At 41.1% G+C, this 21,691-nt stretch overlaps 2 protein-coding genes across 8 annotated transcripts in view; one reads left to right on the top strand and one right to left on the bottom strand.

Moving 5' to 3' along the window:
- MRAP2 (melanocortin 2 receptor accessory protein 2) overlaps nt 1-16,939 on the top strand; it is a 29,551-nt gene extending 12,612 nt beyond the window's left edge. For 5 of the 6 annotated variants that reach the window (XM_076333168.1, XM_076333169.1, XM_076333166.1 and 2 more), the window contains 2 exons: nt 8,318-8,417; nt 13,688-16,939. In XM_076333168.1, the coding sequence (XP_076189283.1) occupies nt 8,318-8,417; nt 13,688-14,081 (494 nt within the window). In that variant the 3' untranslated portion in view covers nt 14,082-16,939. The remainder of the gene's footprint in view (nt 1-8,317; nt 8,418-13,687) is intronic. The other variant, XM_076333171.1, reaches the window with a different exon arrangement.
- Nucleotides 16,940-17,208: 269 nt separating this feature from the next.
- The window catches only part of CEP162 (centrosomal protein 162), a 33,019-nt gene continuing 28,536 nt past the window's right edge, over nt 17,209-21,691 (bottom strand). The window contains exons 22-23 of one of the 2 annotated variants that reach the window (XM_076333163.1): nt 20,583-20,805; nt 17,209-17,502 (exon numbers count right to left, since the gene is read on the bottom strand). In XM_076333163.1, coding sequence (XP_076189278.1) covers nt 20,587-20,805 — 219 coding nt within the window. In that variant the 3' untranslated portion in view covers nt 17,209-17,502; nt 20,583-20,586. Of the gene's footprint in view, nt 17,503-17,594; nt 20,806-21,691 lie in introns of those variants that run through there. The other variant, XM_076333162.1, reaches the window with a different exon arrangement.

Below are 21,691 nucleotides of genomic sequence, written 5' to 3' on the forward strand. Positions count from 1 at the left end.
TCTACACCAATGCACGCAGCATGGGCGGCAAACAGGAGGAGCTGGAAGCCATTGTGCAGCAGGATAGATATGACTTAGTCGCCATCACAGAAACATGGTGGGGTGACTCTCATGATTGGAGTGCTGCAATGGATGGCTATAAACTCTTCAGAAGGGACAGGCGAGGAAGGAGAGGCAGTGGGGTGGCTCTGTATGTTAGGGAGTGTTTCGATTGTATAGAGCTCAACAATTGTGATGATGATATGGTTGAGTGTTTATGGGTAAGGATGAGGGGGAAGGCCAACGAGGCAGATATCGTGCTGGAAGTCTGTTATAGACCACCCAACCAGGATGAAGAGGCAGATGAAGTGTTCTACAAGCGGCTGGCAGAAGTCTCTTGTGGGGGACTTCAACTTCCTGGACATCTGCTGGAAATACAACACGGCAGAGAGGAAGCAGTCTAGGAGGTTCCTGGAGAGTGTGGAAGACAACTTCCTGATACAGCTGGTAAGTGAGCCTACCAGGGGAGGTGCCTTGCTCAACCTGCTGTTTACAAACAGAGAAGGACTGGTGGGAGATGTGGTGGTCGGAGGCCGTCTTGGGCTTAGTGACCATGAAATGGTAGAATTCTCGATTCTTGGTGAAGTAAGGAGGAGGGCCAGCAAAACCGCAACCACGGACTTCTGGAGGGCGGACTTTGGCCTGTTCAGGACACTGGTTGAGAGAGTCCCTTGGGAGACAGTCCTGAAGGGCAGAGGGGTCCAGGAAGGCTGGACGATCTTCAAGAAGGAAGTCTTAAAGGCGCAGGAGCAGGCTGTCCCCATATGCCGTAAGAAGAATGGGCGGGGAAGATGACCGGCCTGGCTGAACGGGGAGCTTTTGCTGTGACTCAGGGAAAAAAGGAGAGTTTACCGCTTGTGGAAGAAGGGGCAGGCGACTCAAGAAGAGTACAAGGATCTCGTTAGGTTGTGCAGAGAGGAAATGAGAAAGGCAAAAGCCCAGCTAGAACGCAATCTGGCTGCTGTCGTTAAAGACAACAAAAAAAGTTTTTACAACTATATTAATGACAAGAAGAGAGCCAAGGAAAATCTCCATCCTTTATTGGATGCGGTGGGGAACATTGTCACCGAGGATGAGGAAAAGGCTGAGGTACTTAATGCCTTCTTTGCCTCAGTGTTTAACAGGCAGACCAGTTATCCTCAGGGTACTCGGCCCCCTGAGCTGGAAGACAGGGACGGCGAGCAGGATGAACCCCCCATAATCTAAGAGGAAGCAGTCAACGACCTGCTACGCCACCTGGATGCTCACAAGTCTATGGGGCCAGATGGGATCCACCCGAGGGTGCTGAGAGAGCTGGCGGAGGAGCTCGCCAAGCCACTCTCCATCATTTATCAGCAGTCCTGGTTAATGGGGGAGGTCCCGGACGACTGGAGGCTTGCCAATGTGACGCCCATCTACAAGAAGGGCCGGAAGGAGGATCCGGGGAACTACAGGCCTGTCAGCCTGACCTTGGTGCCGGGGAAGATTATGGAGCGGTTCATCTTGAGGGCGCTCACAAGACATGAGCGGGACAACCAGGGGATCAGGCCCAGCCAGCATGGGTTCATGAGAGGCAGGTCCTGCTTGACCAACCTGATCTCCTTCTATGACCAGGTGACCCGCCTAGTGGATGAGGGAAAGGCTGTGGATGTGGTCTACCTGGACTTCAGTAAGGCCTTTGACACTGTCTCCCACAGCATTCTCCTAGAGAAGATGGCAGCTCACGGCTTAGACAGGTGTACTCTGCGCTGGGTCAAAAACTGGCTGGATGGCCGGGCCCAGAGAGTTGTGGTGAATGGAGTTAAATCCAGTTGGCGGCCGGTCACGAGCGGTGTTCCCCAGGACTCAGTACTGGGGCCAGTCTTGTTTAATATCTTTATCGATGATCTGGATGATGGGATCGAGTGCACCCTCAGTAAGTTTGCAGACAACACCAAGTTGGGCGGGAGTGTTGATCTGCTCGAGAGTAGGAAGGCTCTGCAGAGGGACCTGGACAGGCTGGATCGATGGGCCGAAGCCAACTGTATAAGGTTCAACAAGACCAAGTGCCGGGTCCTGCACTTTGGCCACAACAACCCCATGCAGCGCTACAGGCTTGGGGAAGAGTGGCTGAAAAGCTGCCTGGCGGAAAAGGACCTGGGGGTGTTGGTTGACAGCCAGCTGAACATGAGCCGGCAGTGTGCCCAGGTGGCCAAGAAGGCCAATGGCATCCTGGCCTGTATCAGAAATAGTGTGGCCAGCAGGAGTAGGGAGGTGATTGTGCCCCTGTACTTGGCACTGGTGAGGCCGCACTTCAAATACTGTGTTCAGTTTTGGGCCCCTCACTACAAGAAGGACGTTGAGGTGCTGGAGCGTGTCCAGAGAAGGGCAACGAAGCTGGTGAGGGGTCTGGAGAACAAGTCTTATGAGGAGCGGCTGAGGGAACTGGGACTGTTTAGCCTGGAGAAAAGGAGGCTGAGGGGAGACCTCATCGCTCTCTACAACTACCTGAAAGGAGGTTGTAGCGAGGTGGGTGTTGGTCTCTTCTCCCAAGTAACTAGTGACAGGACGAGAGGAAATGGCCTCAAGTTGTGCCAGGGGAGGTTTAGATTGGACGTGAGGAAAAATGTCTTTACTGAAAGAGTGGTGAAACATTGGAAGAGGCTGCCCAGGGAAGTGGTTGAGTCACCATCCCTGGAAGTATTTAAAAGATGTGTAGATGCGGCACTTAGGGACATGGTTTAGTGGGCATGGTGGTGTTGGGTTGATGGTTGGACTCGATGATCTTAGAAGTCTTTTCCAACCTTAATGATTCTGTGATTCTATGACTCTGATAAAGTAAATGAGGGAGGAGTGCGCTAAATTCAGCATTCTGCTAATACTGGAGCTGTTTTACAGTAGAAGTAACAAGTCAAGGACAGGGACCAGAGAGATGAAAACTATGGGTAGGAACTGAGAGGAAATTTAGCTAGCACAAGCTAGTACAGCTGGACCAACATTTATCTAAAGTCTAGGCAATGGCTTTGACTTTTAAGAAATTTCTTTTTTTGGAGGAAGGGGGGAGGAGATGGGTGTGGGTAACAAAAAAACCAAACAACACCCAAGTAACAGAGACTAAGAATTACTGGATGTGTTTTGCAAGCACTTTGGCAAAGAGAAGCAAATAATTTTGTTTCTGAGCTGGATATACTGTGAAAGGGTTTGAGCACCAGTCTTCAAAGTCTTGGGGAAGGGTCTCCATCCAGTGCTGGAGCACTGGTCCAGGGTGGGATACGTACTTTCTGCCTCATTCATCATGATGAAGATTCAGACTGGGAAAGAGGAGTGCTTGCAGTGGCAATCAGTAGCCCAGGAAGGCTGATCTCCCTTGGCTTTACACAGTCAGGAGGTTTTGGGAAGACTCTGTAAGGGTGAGAAGAAACTTGTTGAAGTTCTTAATTTTTAAAAGAACTAGACTAGAACTAGAAGTTGCTTTTTAGCCTGAATTGTACTTTACCTTTTTTCTCCTCAAAGTCTGCTGATTACGGTCTGTATTTTCACAAATGTTAGGTACTTGAAAAATGTAGGTTAGCTTTTATCATGTTTCTAATTTATATTCCATTATTCCACTTACTCAGAGGCCAAACCTGATTACAAAGATTACTGATTATGAAGATTAGGTGCAGTGTTATGTACATGCCTTCTTTTTAGCTTGGTGTGACAGGAGAAAAAAAATATAAATGATAGTTGCCTCTGGATTGCGGAAGGTACAGCGGCAGAATGCATCTTGGATTGCCATTGAAGTGATTGCCATACTAAACGTGGCAATTCCGCTTCACTGTCTGGCTGTACTTTTTGTAGAGCAGGAAGGTGCTGGACAACTCTTAAGAATGGGACAGAAGGAACAGCCGTTTTTCAGGTGGAGCTTGATGTACTTACGAAAGGGAGAGATTCATAGCAGTATTGAATCAGTGACCTAGGAAGTTTCTTCTGGGTTGGTGTTTGTTTTTTTTTTAACTGATAGATTGGAGTTGGTTCTGTTTACTCTGGTGTTACAGTGTGCATTCTCAGAGGGCTGACTTTAACCTAGTAAAGGAACAGTCTATGTCTGTGTTGTGTAAGGCATGATATTTCTTGACATGGTATGTTTTTAGTAGGTTTCTTTTTCTAGCTATTTCCAGCTGTGTTGAGACTGTCGAGGAGTGTGGAGGCAATCTGGTCAGACATTTAACTTCACTGAAATCCTAACCTGAGGAGGAAGGAGGAGAGATTACACTGGGGTTGTATTAAGAGGGAGAATTTGAATATTGACAAATCCTCATTTTTTTTATTTTATTGCCTTTTTTTGGACCATGTAAGAAATCGTAACTCTCATAGCCTTTGGCACAGCTGCAAGTAGGCTTAGTTTTAGCCTCTGCTAACAAAGATAAATTTTGTAGAGGCAGGCGTCACAAATGGTGAGGTTGGGGCTTTGTAGACATATTACCACTTGGAAATACTCTGTCTCCTTCAGGTGTGCCACTGTAACTTTTGTAGTAATGGTGGAATTCAGATCAGTGCTTTCACCTCAGTTTATATTAAGGAGAGAGGCTGCTTCAGTGATCTGGCTTACAATGTGAAGTTAAAATGGTGCTGTTGGCTCATATGTATATTGTACAGTTGTACTATGAGCAGTAATGGAGCCAAGGGGATAAATGGCCTGACCAGTTGGTGGGGGAGGTGTGTAGTGCAGGGAGAAAATGTCAGTGGTACCACTCCATTTAGAAAACAGCAGCTCACCCAGTCTGACTACTGAACATCAGAAGTGGCTGAGTAGGGCACTTCTTACTGCGCTGCTCTGAGAGCAGGAAGCACCTTTATGGTGGTACAGTCTTTGAATGCTGTTGGATATATGAATGTGAGTGTCTACCAAAGTCCAGAAAAGAGTCTACCAAAGTCCAGAAAAGAGTCTAAAAGAAAATAAAACAGCAAAACTGGAGAAGGGAAGTTAATGAATGCCTGTAACTTACGTTGCAGAACTTAAAGGGGGGTGGACTCTGGTTTTGGTGATGCAGGCTGGCAGTGACAGTTGGCCAGCTGTAAAACATCACTGGCCCTTCTTAAAATTAGGGGGGTGTGATTTTTTTTTTTTTTCCCCCCTATTTATTTCTGATACACAAGGTATTTCACCCAACATGAGAGGGCACTGTTTTGAACCATAAGTAAGATGAATTCCACAAGAGAAAGTTGGAGGCCACTTTCGGATTAATGTTGATTTAATTAATTGTAGGCAAGTGGAGCTTCCTAATAATTTAATGCATATAGAAAGGAATTCAGAAGCCTGTTTTCTGAAAGCAGAGAAAAACTTATGCAAAGTGACCTGTGAAGAAAAAATATTCACAAAACAATCTAATACACAAAAATACACTTTAAAAAAAAGAAAAAGTGGAGTTGGGGAGAAGATGAGGTGTTCAAATGCCACAGTGACTTTTCAAATACATGACTACAAAAAAAAGAAAAAAGCTGTTGTACAAGCAAAAAGTATGTTCTGCCTGAGGAGAAGTGAAGACAGGAACCAGAAATCAGAAAATCCAGAAAAGTAGGCACCAGATGCTTTGTAAATTAAAATTTAGAAAGTAAATAGACAAAGATAGCCAGAAGATATCTGTGACTGGCAGAGATGCGAACAAAATCCTTTTTTGTGCCTTTGGATCAGAAGAAACCTCAGTAACAGTAGAGAGAGGTAAAATAGGTAGGAATGATCAGGGGGTCAGAACTCTTGCCAGGATGTTATGAGTCTGTGTTAGGAAGGAAAGGAAGGCTGATACTGTAACTTGGGAAAGCCATGGGATACTTTCCCAATCTATTTGTAACTTGGGACAGTATTACAGATGTAGTCTTACATACCATATTTTTTGAATAAATGTTGTGTTATGTTCTGTTTATTTTGAGTAAATGTTTAGAAGTTAGTACGTTTGCATAATTTGCACTTAAATGAGTGAGACCTAAATTAAATACTGAAGAGAACTCAGGCCACCTGCTTTAATTTTTAAACAAATACAAAGAATGTCATTGATACAGCAGTGGGTTGGAAGTATGTCAGGAGCCACAATAAAGCAAGGAAGATGTAGCTTTAGGCTTAGTAAACTTAGGAATTCTGTTTGGGAGGGGAACACCAAACCACAAGACAGGCTTGTTATTCATGAATTACAAGAGCACACAATGCTGGCAGGTGTGATTTTTGTGGGGAGTAGTAGTTTATCAGAATCTTGATTTATTTTTTTCTTTAGTTTTTTTTCTTAGTTGATGAGTTAAGTTTTGCAGTTTGATCAATATAATCTATGTGCATATTTTTAAAACATCTTACTTGATCAGACTTGACATTCTGGTTATCAATGCAGTTGCATATCATTGAAGCATGTCTGACTAATTGGTAGGTAGTAGTAGCTGTAAATGGTGAAGTGGTGAATCTTTTAATGGGAGTATTTCTTTTTAGATAAAACTTTCAGGTCTACAAAGTCCGGTAGGATGGTAGATAATCATGAGCTATTCTGTGTTAGTAAGGCCAAACACAGGATGGATCTTGAACCACTGAATACAGTCTATACTTACAGAATGATGCTCTAAATAATTTAGGGCTCATAATGCATGGAATTACAGAAATAAACTCATACCAGGGTGCTTTAAGCAAAAAGGAGTGCTACAAACTCCCCCCCCCCATCGTGAAACTTGTACTTGAACCACCCTCTAGTTATTTTACAAAGGGTGTTGAGAGGGGGAGATGTGGCAGAGGAGAGATGGAATAAACCTTGCAGTGAGAGACTTGCAGCTTAACCTCCTTAGCTTACCAGAAAAAGGGATTAAGGAGTGACTTGATTGTGATAAAGTATTTTCACAGGGAGAAAATCTCAAGTTGCAGCAGGCACTTTGACTTTGCAGAGAAAGAGCAAATGGTTTGAATTGATTTCCAGTTTCCAGATCTGCCTTTTAACATGGAAGATATTTCACAGTGGTAGTGTGATTAACAGTTGTGGTCAAGCACCAGGCAGGATAGCTGATTCCATGTTTTCTGGTGTCTTTAGTTAGTCCTGTAGGAGATTCAACATGCTGTGCCTGCTGCATCAGGTCAGACAGACCATCACGTAGCTTTACAGCCAGCAAGGATCTTTGAGGTTCAGTAGTAGCTGTGTAACGAGAGGTTGAGGGTAGATCGGATACCTGTCCTGACCAAGACTTCCCTCTTGCATGTTTATATGTTAATTTTTTTGAACTCTTACAGTGGAAGTTTTGAATATTTGCATAAACAAAAAATAACTTACTGAAATGACAGGTGAAAAAGCACCCTGTATACTGTGGGTCCTGGACCAGGTCATATTTTGGGTTGGTGCTCTGTAGCTTTGGGCCATGCTTATCAATTGATTGCTTTCTGGAAATATGTTTGTCCCACTTGTACCTCTCAAGCTCAAAGCTTCCAGGAATTTGATTCCTTCAGCAGCAATTGTGGATCAATTTTGAAGTCATAAGTGGGCATAGATTTGTTTTAAGTAGGACTGATGATTTATCTATGGGTCCATTTGCTCTAAGTGAGAACAGTAGGTACATTTTATGCACACAGGCAAAAAGCCACGCTCTTCCCAATTGCTTCTATATTTGGCTATTGCATTGGTGTTTTCCTTGTAATTAACTGGTAGTTTGACTTTTTTGTCCAAATCCATTTGGCTCCTCTGACATTGTATTACAGTTTTCTGCATGCAAGTTGGAAGCCCAAATTAAAAATTACTCAAAAAAGTCTTGTATATGTTGGTTATTGTGATCTGTTTAGGTAGCAAATAGTTTTATCTGTGGTTCCATTTATTTCAGAACTCTCTATCCTACCTCTGAAAGAAAGCTAGATCTTCCTAAATCTGTTGTGTCAAAGAAATCCATCAAAACCCAGAAACCTAATGGTCTCAGGCAGAAATAATTTAAAATAGCAGGAGCTCAGTTCTACAGGGATAGAGGTTTTTGCTGAAAATCCTCTCTTCTGAGTTCTAGCACTGAAGTTGTTTCAGCAATACTTGCACATGGGCCAGACATCACAAAGAGAGCTGCTCCTATTTTACTAACCAAGAGAATTCAGTGTCTTCCCCATTTCAGCTTGTTTTTTGGTTTTTCCAAACATCAGTAAAATTCAGGCTAGAAATGACAGCTTCAGTGGCAGTTTTCTGTTTAAAAATAGATAAAGGTAAATCTGATTGTCCTTCCTCTTTGCCATCCAGGAATAAGATGCAAAGTCTTTTGGGTTTTGCAGTCAGGCTTCATGTGGAAGGGAACTTTCTGCAAATGCAGGTGAAATACTGATCTGTTTTCTCTTTTTCACCAGATTCCATTGTGATTGGATTTTGGGTTGGTCTTGCAGTTTTTGTCATCTTCATGTTTTTTGTCCTGACCTTGCTGACGAAGACAGGAGCACCACATCAAGAGTGAGTCTGAAAACTGGAATAACAAATGCAGCCTGTTAAGTGGTGTGTCTGTTCTTTTGCAGCACCCAAACAAGCAGTGACAGTGCTGGCATTGCACTGGCTCAGCACCATCTTGTTCTACTCCGTTCTTATGAAAGGGTGTCATCTATAATTGTTTCAAATAATTACAGCAAGCACTCCAAGCACTTCCAGGACACCAGTTCTGTAGAATTGTTATTAGTGTTCCCTATTTAGCAAATAATCAGTAGGCACGCAGTAAGAAGGCAATAGGTGCATGTATGCATTTTCATGCTAAAATGAAGTTGGTGGGTAGGCTGCCAAACAGGTGGCTTTAGATTACTGTTCTGCAAATAAATGGGGTCATTGTAGGTAGGCTCACATTACAATGGAGTGGAACAGAGAAATGTGAATATTGACAGAGTATATACAAGTAAAATGCAGTGCAGATGTTAAACTAAGGAAGTTGGAGTCTGGAGGGTTTCCACATGTTCATGTGTTCAAGTCCAAAAGGTAGATATTGGTAGTATTTACAAAATCTTCCCTTAACCCTGTAGCTCTGCTAGTGTCAGAGTGTCTTAGTTTCTGCTGAGAAATTCCAGTAGTTGCTGAAGTACAGATCAGCCCACATGTTTAACACCAGGGTCCCCTGAAAGTCAAAAACTAATCTTTTTTTTTTCTTTCCTTGTTCTTTCCAGCTGATAAGTATGTGCAGACCATGCCTTGCCTCAACCATTTATCTGCATTTGCACAGCACACAAGCTGTCAGTGTCCCTTCCTCTGAGAAAGTTTGAACCCATATCTCCTCTCAGGCTTGCGTACCATAAAGTAGAAATAAAAAACTTCTCTGGAGAGTGAGATTGCTTGCGGGCAGGTAGCAATGATGAGAAGCTGATTGTGAAAGGCAATTGTTAGTGCTTATCGCTTCCTAAAGCAGCCTGCCTATCTCTGCCTACTGAAGGCCCTTTCCTATTTAGTCATATGTAGACTGGTTCTGAAACTTCATGTAATAGCACATCTCTAGAGGCAGAGCCATATTAGGGAGGACATACATGTATTGTGGAGCCTCTTCTGTGCTCCTGAATTTTTGCTTTTGTGAGAAGGAAATAGAGGCAGAAGAATTCAGCTTCCCAGAACTGACTTGCTGAATTTCATGGCTAGTATTTTTGCCTCCCTTACAGATTGTCATAAAGTAGCTAGATCCTGCTCCTAAATACATTTAAAGTCCTTCTAAGTGTTGGTGTGCTGCTGCTTTTCTCTGGAGATCTTGTTTCTTAGCTGAGCATCTGAGTCTGTATCCCACGTGAATAATATGAGAGGGGAAGAAGTGATGAAGTCAAATATGCAACAAAGAATTTAATATGATATTTGTCAAAAGTTTGTACACTTGTAAAAAATGTACTTTCAAGTAGCAGAGGACTGCTTGATATCTCCTACTGTGTTTCTGCTTGCTTCATCAATTTTCTTGGAACAGGTTGCCTAGAGAGTTTGTGGAAACCATCTTTGGTCAACTTCTACATCCAGATTACCTGATCTGAATTCAGAGTTGGCCTTGCCTTCATCAGGGCATTAGGCTAGAGACCTCCAGAGGTCCCTTCTCATCTTAAATCTTAATATGATTTCTCTTCAGTTGCTGAAGAGGGCCCAGTCATTTCCTTTCTGTATTTGTTTTAAACTTCCTTGCAGCTTTGGGAGCTGTGTGCTTGAATGCTTGCCACTTACTATGTGTGCTGAGTTGGCACCTTTAACAAATTTGAGCGCTGTTTTTTTTGAGATTGGGTAACCCCCTCTGTGCAGTACTGGAAATAGAACATCCAGGAATATGCTAAGGGTAGTGAATACTGTTGTTTCCTCTTATTTTTGATACACATATATAAAAACATATTTATGGAGAACATAAATACCTACCTGTAAAACCAGTGCAGACTGTGGTTTTAGTTTGCCTGCATCTTCTGTCTTTATACCTGACTGGATTCTTCATGACTCATCGTTTTCATTAGTGGCCTGTCTTGCAGCCCTCCTTTGGAAATAGATGTTAATGGGGTTCCTAGGTCTTGGGAGAAAGCCAGCCTGATTGATGGACGTGCCTCTGACTTCAGTAAGTCAATTTGGCTGTGCTTTAAAGTACCATTAATGTGAAAGATAAGTGTAACTGGGTTCAGATGGATGGCTCCAAAGTAGAATACGCTGATTTTTCTAGTAGTACGCTTTTCGTGGCTCAATATAAAGGGGTATGATAGCATGTACTTTTCAAAATTGTACAAGATGTTCAGAATTGGGTACATTTTCAGACCAGAAGAAAAGGGTCAGGATATGGATGAGGAGAGGTAGAAATTTAATTAGTTATGGGAATGATGCCTGTTGCACTTTTCTTTTGTTTGCATATTAGTATGTGTAGAACATTAGCTTGTGCGACAAAAAATTGTGTTGACAATCTTTCTGAATTTCTGCCTGAAAAGTACTCTCGTTCATCACTCAGGAGAAGATAGTACGCTATGTTCGTTTCTGCATTTAAAAATGTCCTTAAATGCATTTGTGCAACAAATGTGTTCATGTAACCTATCTGTACAAAATCAAAGCTTTATGCAGCTATTGAGGCAGATCGTACAACTAGTTGCAGTAAAGGTGAAATGACTGGTAATTTTTTTTTTTTCCTTAAGAAATCAGTTGGATTCGGTTAAGGATTCTGGGGTGAAATCTGCTCAGAGAAATGCAGATTCACTGAAACAAAAACTTGTACAGATATATGTACGTGTTTGCTGAAAACTTATTCAGGAAGGTTTCGCAGGTTCATGGTAGCACTTCTGGATTGGTACTAAGGATCTGTTTAGATCCCTCAAGTTCCCTTTGGGATGCCAAACCCTGCTATTTTGGAGGATTGGCTACTTACTCCTTTCCATGGTTTGCCAAGAACCCCAGGTCACTTCAGGGAGTGTTGAGAGAAGGGGTGTTTAAGCTAGAGCGGAATGTCAAGTGTCAGTCCCAAACCAGTATGCCTCTGTTAGAAGGGTATTCTGGGCAAAATGGTCTGTACCCTGACAGTGCACCCAAGTCCAGTGGGCAGAGTCCAGAGCTTAATACTGAATCCAGCAGACCAGAACCCAGCATCGTAGGCTGGAAGATTCCCAGAAAAGGGAGCTTGGGTTAGTTCATTGGCAACTGCTTGTTTTGAGTGGTTTTCAGTATGTGTGATGCTCAAGGTGTCTGGTGTTCACCTTCCTGCTCTCTTGTTGGCAGCTTCAGGGACTCTGAGAGTCCTGTTGGCCCAAATATTGCAAGAGGGATTTGATTGTCCCGGTGGCTGTGCTCCCTTCCACAGTAAAACTGGGATTTCTTATTTTGAGTGTTCTGAAAAGATACACACTGAGGTATACTTGCATACTGTAATGAGCAAGACTATGCAAGTTTCTAGTCTTGTTTAAAAAAAAAAATAACAAAATTCCTCCCCAAAATACAGGATGGTGTTTGTGAATTTCAGAATCTGAAAATACAGCTGTGTATTAGATCATGTGTTCCCTACTCATTAGCACAGGATTGTTCTCTGTTGTATCTCCTCAACATCCTTGGTCATTATAAAGTTTCTTTGCATCTTCTATTCTTCCATTTAGATTAGGCTGCCATTGCCAGTCTTGTGTGCTCCTCTGTACAGTTGGCCTTTGCTCCTTCATAGCTCACTGGATTATAAAGCACTTTCTACACCTACAAACTAATTTACTTCTCTAATGGATGCATTTTAAACTTTCTTCTGAAGTCATTTCTTCCTAGGCTTATAATGCTTGTCCTTCTTTCCGTGCTTGTTTGCCACCTCCACTGTCTGTGCCACAATACTACATAGAAACTCTTGGTGACAGATTTGCAAAACTATATGCACAGCTTAAATTCAGAGTGGTGATTTCTGTTGCATTATAAATACATAAATGTCAGTCGTCAGTTCTGAAGGCTACCACAGTATTATTCCAGTCTGTTTGCCTCTTGGTGTGTATGCAGTAGATTGTTACTGGTCTGTCTTGCATCAATTTAAACGTTACGCTTCACTTCGAAATGCAGAATGAGCCCATATAGTTTTGATAAACTAGAGGACTGCTTTGATTTGAAGGCTAGCGTAACTGATTTTGTTAGGACAGAATTCTCGTATCATGTAATGGAAGTAAATTAGCGTTTGAGAAGCAGGGATCTTTATCACTGAAAGATTAATGGTAGGTATCCTCTGAACTTCAAGGGTTTAGGGGTAGATTTCTGAAGGTGCCATCTGGGGCTTTCAGAAGCATGCAGGCGCTTACCTCCTACCGGGGGCTCAAGGGGATTAAATTATTATGTTTCTCTGAAAATCTCTCTAAGTGCTGTGTGCACCCTTAGGAGTCCAACTATCTGGCTCCAGTGTCATTTGCTACATGTTCACGTGTAAACAGTATGATTTATTAATTCTTAATTAACAAAACTTATATTCTGAGAATATGTTTAGATTTTTCACTACTCCTCCTCTGAATGCCTCTGCTGCCTTTCAGATGCAAATAGCTTGCATTTTGTGATGATAGCATATAAATTCAGCCTGACAAAGAATGTATTATTATCTGCAGAACTTCCATCTAGCTTGAGCTTTTCTCACCCCCAGCTGTTCATGGCTCCTGCACAAGTCCATGCAGATTGGAGTTGGTTTGAGCTAACACTTCTAGAAAACTCCAAGAAAGATGTCAAGATGTCCTTCCTGGGCTATGTGTCTGAATTGTTGGGACTGTCAGTCTTTATAGCAATCTTTAGTTCCAGCTCTCCCGATTTGGACATCCAAATGTCATTGACTGAAGTCAATGGAAAAGATGGTTTGATGTCCGGACAACCAACCGCTCAAATTATGCCTTTAGTGACAGCAGCGCTGCCTATGTCTCGGAAAGATTTTCTTTATCAAAGATTTTTCTCAAAGTGTTCTATAAGCCATTTTAAAAAAACTTGTTACTACTTGATACTGTTTGATGTCAAGAGGAAATACTGATGAGTATTTCTGAGCTCATTCAGTGAGCTGATTATTAAAGTATATTGATTACTAGAAGTGCCGCTTAAGAGTGCTGGCATTGATAACTTATTCCCATGGAAAATTATCACAACAAATCAAGACTTAAAATAGCTTCAGCAAAGTGCTGGCTTTTAAGGTCTGTTGTTGATAAACTGTAGGGTTTCCTTTCCTCCTGATCATAATGGTTCCTGAAAGCAAATTTGGTGTTAAGACCTCGAATAGTCCTACTTTCATGCTTTACTGTATTTTTCTTTTTCCTCCTTAGCAATGCAGAACCTTCTGAAAAAAGATTTCACATGAATAGCTTTGTGGCAGATTTTGGAAGACCTCTAGAGTCGGACAGGGTCTTTTCTCGTCAGATAGCTGAAGAATCCCGGTCACTTTTCCATTTCTGTATTAATGAAGTGGAACATTTGGACAAAGCAAAACAAAGTCAGAAAGGTCCAGGTCTGGAGAGTAATATCCACTTCCAGGAAGTTCCCAGGAGCAGTGGAATGTTTGAGGAGGACCTAAATTGTCTCACAAAATTTAACATTCCTAACTTCGTGAACACTGAGCAGAACTCTTCACTAGGTGAGGATGATCTCCTCATCTCAGAGCCACCAATCATTTTAGAAAGCAAATCGGTCATGCAATCTTCCCATCGTATCCTTGACTGAAAAGTCTTTTACTTTAAGGTAAACATTCCCGTTGTTGTCTAGTTTGAAGCTTTCTTGGCCTTCTGGTATTTTGATAGAAGGTATTTCAGACCTGTGCTTTTTATTGTGTGTAAGACTGGCTGTGCTGACAGAACTCAGTTCAGACAAGAAGTAAAACACTGAATGCTTTATTCTGATGCCTTCTGTGTTCTAAACCTTTTGCTCAGCATCACTTTTGCTTCCTGATTTTTTTGGTTTTGTTTTTGTTCTTTGTTTTTAAATGACTGCTTATGTCCAGCTTCTGAAGGATACCATAATAATTTGCGGGGACTGTGAAGGCTGGAGCCTAGCATTGGGAGGTGTATGAAAACTCCTTGGTCAAGAAAAGTGTAAACCTCAAGTTAAGACTGAAGCAAGGAATAAACAGGCAGTCCCTGGGGAGGTTCTGCCGCTTCTGCCGCTCCCAAAAAGGACACCTGAAGCTGAGCAGCCGAATGGATATCTGCTTGGCATTAACTTCAGTTTCTGATTCCTAACTGCTTTTCGGTGCAGGCTTAACCCAACTTAGAAAGCTTCCAGAGGGAATACCTTGCATATTAAATTGTTCGGTTACAGTGTTTACAAAATGCTACCACCACCTGCTGCTGAGTAAAAGCAAATTGGTGCCTGTAATCATAGTACTTCAGAGTGACATTCTGACAGCTGCCCAGTGATGACCTGGAATCAGTATTCTACACACAAACAGTAACTTGTTTTGGTTTTTTATTGCTGATGCAAACTTCCAGTTTGGTAAGTGCAAGATTCAGTAGCTAAATCACAGGAAATCAGATAAAAACTATTCTTCTTTTGCCAATAGAATTACTATATGCAAATGGTGGTGGTATGTTAAGCTGGTGTTATGCTTTGCTTATAGGCTGAACCTTCCCATGCTTTTTGGCTCTATAAATGGCCCTTTTTTTGACCGGTGGGCCAGTGAAGGGCTAGCAGGCTTTGAGTTGTTGAGAGGATCAGCTCCAAAAGCATAGCTGAGCTGCACTTGCTCCATCTTCTTTTTGTACTCAATTGGGATGGTGTTGCAACCACAGCTGTTTTCCCAGGGAAAGGTTTGTTAAGGAATCGAATAGGTGTAATTTCAACCTTTATTTTTTAGAGAAAGAATAAGGTTCTGAACCTTAGCCAGTACTTAAATTACGTTTCAGTACTCTAATTTACATTATGTTTTACGTTTAATTTATGTTGTGCATTTAAAGAATGTTAGCTATCTGATGGTTAAGCTTTGTTTGAACTGAAGCTAAATATTGTTCTTGCTAACAAGCTCTGGGACTTCTACTAGCTGTGGCTTTTATAGCCTATTTCTAATGATGATGAGTGAGCTGCCTTCAGTGATGTTTGATCTATTCTTTTTTTATTTTTTTTCCTTTGCCATGCTTGAAAACAGAAATGCTGCTTAAATGAGAGGAAAACCTGTGTAGAATCCACCTCCTCTGCAATTGAGAAATGAAGCTTATTTTTTAAAGCATTTAAAACTAGGTTTCAAAATAATGCAGGTCTGGTTTTAGAGAAAGAAAAGCTTGCTATTCCCAGTGGGCTTTTCTTCTGCTACCTTACATCTTTGTGGCTTTTGTTTGGGTGCATAACTGCTACTTTGGGGAGAAAGGAGAAGTACTCGTGTGTACGGATGCTGGTGACACTTAACGCCTAGATGAAAGGTATTTAATAAAAATGATCAAGGGATAATACCAACTTAACTTACAACACATTTTAATTGTATTCTTAATGTCCTTCTGAAGCATGTATTAATCCTGTAAAGGAATTTAAGTGTTTGGTTCCTGCTTCTGTTCTTCCCTGAAGGTTGTTCTACTTTTTCCATCTACCTCCCTTCTATCTTTAAAGTCCCTTGCTGCTTTTTACAGAAAAATAACCTGGCAGTCCCCACTGCACAGCTCCCACATGACTTCAGAAGCACTGTGGCAGCAACACAGTCTGATCCAGATTTTTTTGCTCTGCATTAGAGCAAAGGCAAACGCAGAAACTTTCTGCAGTCTTCAAAAGCTGTTCTTTTTCCTTTTTTAAGAACTAATAGACATGATGTTTTGCCTCAGGGGAAAGGTGTAATAACCAACTTTGTATAATATGTTTAAAAAATTTGTCTTTTCCCAGAAAACCCACCTGAGTTGGTTCACTATGAAGTGAATAGAAAGTGTTTTGACCAGGGTAATCCTTCAAGAGGAGCACCTGGAATTTAATGGTGTTTGAAAATGGAATTACTGCAAGTTTTCTTACTGCTTGGGCTGTCTGTTTCAGAGCCTCATCTCAAAACTCACTATAAATGCATCGCCTGTGGTAGATTTAACTTCATGGGGAGTTCCCCTAGGATAATTATGTATGTTTGTTTGCATAAACATGTATTGTATTCTGTATGAACTTACTAGGTTAAGTTATGTATTCCAGCTTTGAAAGGTGAATATTTGTGAAATGTTCTTCTGTGTAAACAAGTTTTAGTTGTGTACCTTTAAAAAAAAAAACCAAACAAACTTACAGTGTAAAATCATAAAATGCCTGCTCATAGAGAAAAGAAAGTGAACGGTAAACCCATGAACTTCTCTACTAAAATCCAGTGATATACAGTCTCTGAGGCTAAAAGGTGAAGTAAATGATGTGTATTTGTCATGCAATTTAGTATTTATGCACCTGAGCTGTAGATCTTTAAGACTTTAATACTGACATTTTTTGCCACTCTGACTAAAAGAACCCCATAAAACCCTTCACAAGCCACTGGCAAAGGAGGGATTGAAGTGGGCGTTTCGCCTTCCACTCTGTCCTATCCTCCTGGCAGTGAAAAGATGACAAAGCTAAATAAATCAACTGGAGATACTGCAGAGCTGGACTCAACTCACTTAGTAGCCTCAGGTACTGACAGGTAGCAAGGACAGCACAGACCAGAGAACCACATGTTCTCCAACAAGAGCAAGAGTTGGAGGCCTGTGCTCTCTTAGTTTTGGACATGAGGTGTATGTAATTAGCTGTATGAAAGGCTAAACATTATGATACACAGTTATCAGAGGACTTTCTGTTCTAAAGTGCCATGGCCCCCCTTCCCTGCAGAACTGGATTTGCACAGCTAGTGCTAGTATACAGATCTGTTTTCCTTCTTTTTTCCAGAATAGGTTAAATACTGGATATAGTGGCAGACTTCAACATGTATTATGTGCTATCAAATAAAGTCTTCATCCGTGATAACCTATTTAATTTGTTACATGAGCAATTTTGACATGTATTTCAGAGAACTTGAAACAGAACACACTGCTTATGTCTCTGCCATCAGTGCCGTGATGAGATCTGATATTCTTCTGCACACCGTTTCTTCTCTTGAAGCAAATGTCTTCTCTGTAATCTAGGTCACCGAGTCACCCGGCCAGCTGCTCACTTGATTTCCTAAAAGCTTCAAACATGACAGTTCAAATTCTTATACTCCAGCTGCTTTGCTGTAAACAAATGAGTTCTAGCTAAACAGAAGGCAACGATTCAAAGAAATGACGTTTAAGATTCTTTTAATCCATCCGTTATAATGCCTCCTGGAAACGCATGATGAAATAGTATGGCGTAAGAAGAAGAAAAACATACAGTATATAATTCTGTTACTCTCTGAAAGATCCCACTGCAATCCTCAGTGAAATACAGTAAAAGCTAATGACTGTTTTGTCAGCCTTTGCTCTGTTCCAGGGTATTTTCCCCTTTCTGGACTGTTAAGACGGCTGGAGAGTCAAGAACTAATAACTTTAGCAGAGAAGTTAAAACTTGAACCTTAGTTCTCCAAAAAGAACACCATTACTACAGCCACTGCAGACCAGAGATGATAGTCTGTTACCGTGTAGAGTGCCCACTTCATGGTAAATGCCTAAAAGCTAAAGACCGTGCCTTAGTGAACGTACAACTACATAAATACATGTGAGAACACAGTATAAACCATGTTATAGCTTACAGTAATGGTAAATAATACTGTCCCTGCTCAGTAAAATAGACTCAGAGAGAGAATTTAATTTGAAATTTAATTCAAACTATGTAAGATACCAGCATTTGCTGAGAACTGAATATAAGAATTTTAAAAGGTGTTTGAATGAACTGCATGAACACTAAGGCAACGCCCTCTTGATGGCCTAAGGAGTATACGTTTGGGCGAGAGAGTTTCCAGCAACCAGAAATACTTCCCCCAGGCCTTCCTGTCCTAGGCAGTGCCCCAGCATACCTACATCCAGGACCCGGCCTCGCTGGGAACACAAGGGTTGCTATAACCCAAAAATCTCGTTTCAGCTCACACATTTTAATGCGGTGTTACGCATATAGCAAATTGTACAGGAAATAAAGGGTAAGGTGAAATTATTCAATTTTTTTATCCTTCTCATTTGCAAAACAGTCCCGAATCAAGAAAATACAGCATATTTACACATAGCTGATATTTTATATACAGAGCATTGTAGTATTTATACATTTTATTAATACAGACTAATACTTCATTATTGGGGGACAAAACAGCCATACTAAAAATACAGAAAATAGCTGAATATGAAACAACTAAGCTTACTGTATTAACTGCCAACTAACCTTTTTTTTTTTAATGTCTATATATATGTATAGACTCTCACTTTGTGTTTGTGTATGCTCAAAAAAAAAATACTCCTTGCACTGTTGATTACTGCCTATACCTATACGGTATAATTTGTTACACTATTTTGTTCTTTATGCATGCTCGGTCACATGCTTGTATAAGCCCAAATGCCCGTTTCCTGCTGGTCCCTGAAGAAGCATGATACATAAATACATATACACAGACTGGAACCATTTCACATTTGACTTAAATGCTAGCTTCAACCAATACTACAAAATACAGTGTAGATGATTGTACAAAATTACAACAAGAGGGGACGTGACGAGTACATTCTAGCTTTTATCTTCTCTTTGCGCTAAATAAGTATAGCTGATTGAGCTACAACCTCAATATGTGCGCTATGGAATTCTAAAGGATTTGCAGTGCTGAGACTTCAAACTAGTAATTTACTGATTTGTTTGAAAACCTGTCCTTCCAGCCACCAAATAGCTATCATCTAGAATTTTCTTTAATTTGACTTACTGCTTCTCCTTTTTCTATCCTTTTAGCAGCAGGTTTTTCATACACAACAAGTATAATAGCCATCCTCATCTTCCCTCCCCAGTCTCCCCTCTGGAGCAGGGCAGCCCCTGTGGGTTCAGTGGTTCCTAAGGCTACATCTCCTAGACTGCTGATTGTTCTTTCCCCTCCAGTTGGTCCATCTCTTTCGAAACAAGGGACCCAAAGCTTAGCACACTAAGTTAGTTACACGTCAGTGATGCAGCAGCAGGAATTGCTCCTACGCTATCTAGTATCTTACAGGCTCTACGCTTAGGTGTGTAACTCCAGCCGGGCATAAGAGGAGAGGGAGAAGGCAATGGCCTCTCTAACATTCAGCTTGTTACCTGCTATGATGCCTGTCAGTTCAGTGGAAAGTTATATCCACATTCTGCGTTCGGGTGGTAGATTATTCCTGTTAAGCATACCAGTCTCCTTTGTCACTCCTGAAGAGTATAGCTTTTTTTTTTTCCCTGGCCCCTTTTCCGGTTTGCTCAGTATTTGAACTCTAAATTTGCCCACCAACAAATCCCTGCAGTTGAGCTTTAGGTCATCGTCTTGACATTTGATTGGCCTCTTTACTCTGTCAAGATCATCTATGAAGATGGTACTCTCAGATCCAGAACAGCCCCTTGTACAAATCTTAGTCAATACAGCCTTCCCTTTCAAAAGGGATACCAAGAACTACTCTCACGCTGTATTTTACAGGCTTTTTTCATATCTGCCCCATAAGAATTCAGCTAGACCACTCTGCCATCATTCTTACCAGCACAGTCGGAAAGCTCTGCAAAGTAAACAGGGAATAGTTTGAATTTGAGCATCACCAGAGAATGCCTGCTCTGCTCCAGCCCGCCAATCATTCACAAAGTTGAAAGGGGTCTTAAAGACAAGGGAAGGAACGTTTTATGAATTGGAGGGAGAGAAGCAAAATGTTGGAAAAAAGAGGATTTTCATGCCCTACTGAATGAAAAATAACAACTCTATACACTAAAAGTACAAGCCAAACAGCATATTACTCAACTTGTTCACAAAGGAATCACTGTAAAACAAGTTATAAAGAAAAGTTAAAAATATTCAGGCATGTTCTACAGTATCCGAAAAAGCATCAAATGGAATTTCTCAATGGTAATTGAGTTTCTGGAATAACCTCAGTATTCCTAATACTTTTAAAAAATTGCATGTAACTTTATTCCTAACAAAATCGAAGACATACAATATGACCGGGGTGCTGCTCAGTGCAAATCTACCTTTGGACAAGCAAGATTCCGGGTAAGATCAGAATGTAATTCAATTTATGAGTGTTACATTAATGATTTTCAATATTACTTTCTACACGGAACTTTGAATATTAAAATCCTGCTTCTCTAATCAACTCCTACCTAATCATGTCTTCCAACAGCTGTCCGTCATGCTGAATCCACTGGAATTAGGTGCAGGAATAACAACCCCTTGTTTCTGCAGTTCACGTAAAACATCTAATATTGAATCCAATTCCACCCGAAATTTCTCCAGTTCTTGATTCTTCCGTTGTGCCAGTCTTCGCCACCTCTCAGCCTCATGGGTTTGCCTTGCTTCAGTAATCTGTTGTGTTAGTTGGGTTGCCTGCAAATTAGAAGCAGGTCAGCGTTGGGACTTCCTAGTCAAATACTCAGCCAACGCTGCCCCTTTGCAAAAATATGCCAATTCATTATATTTGATGCTCAGTGTCAAAGCCCAATGCTCACGTTAAATAGAAACAATTTGTTCTGAATATAAAAAAAAAAAAAAAAAATCATTCTGATTGATAGCAATAAATGCCTTTAAATATTTGCATTAATGACCAAAGGGTAGAATCTATCACTGACTAATAAGCCTCAGGAGAATTTAACTTATCTTCTCCAAAGCAGCAATTAAAAGTTTGAGTATCTAAGATGAAGCTGAGCATATAACATAAAACCCTCTGTAATCAAAATGAACCTTTTGAATTGCCATTTAAATGCGTTAATTAAAAGAACACTCTGCAAGAGAAACAAACCAAATCCGAATGACATGTTCTGGGCTACTACTGTACTTTTAAAAACCACAAGTTCTATGAATTATCAGAAAATACCCTTTAGTCACAAAGGTCTGAAGCTGCTGCAGATAAAAGTTTGAATTAATTTTGACATGAATCTGTGGCGTAATCCTATTAAATTACCAAAATAAAAAGTGTCAGAAGATATCGAAATCTCCACACCACTATTAATTGTAACAGATCGTTTAAGGAAAGCTCTATCACTTAAAGGCCATAACTGTTGTATTTGTAGTTTGATACTAAGGATAACCTGTTATTTCCTTGTTCAGCAATTAGTTTTTCTACATTGTTCAGTTCGTTATCATTCATTTGGGGGACTGTTCGGTGCCCCACTGCAGATGATTAAAGGTGCGAAACCAGGACAAACAAAACCCAACGCTTAATACGTAACAAGGCTAGTAGCACCAGGAAAGATGAAATTACTTAGTGGTAACT

Source organism: Aptenodytes patagonicus, chromosome 3 (genome assembly GCF_965638725.1).
Source record: "Aptenodytes patagonicus chromosome 3, bAptPat1.pri.cur, whole genome shotgun sequence".
NCBI lineage: Eukaryota > Metazoa > Chordata > Aves > Sphenisciformes > Spheniscidae > Aptenodytes > Aptenodytes patagonicus.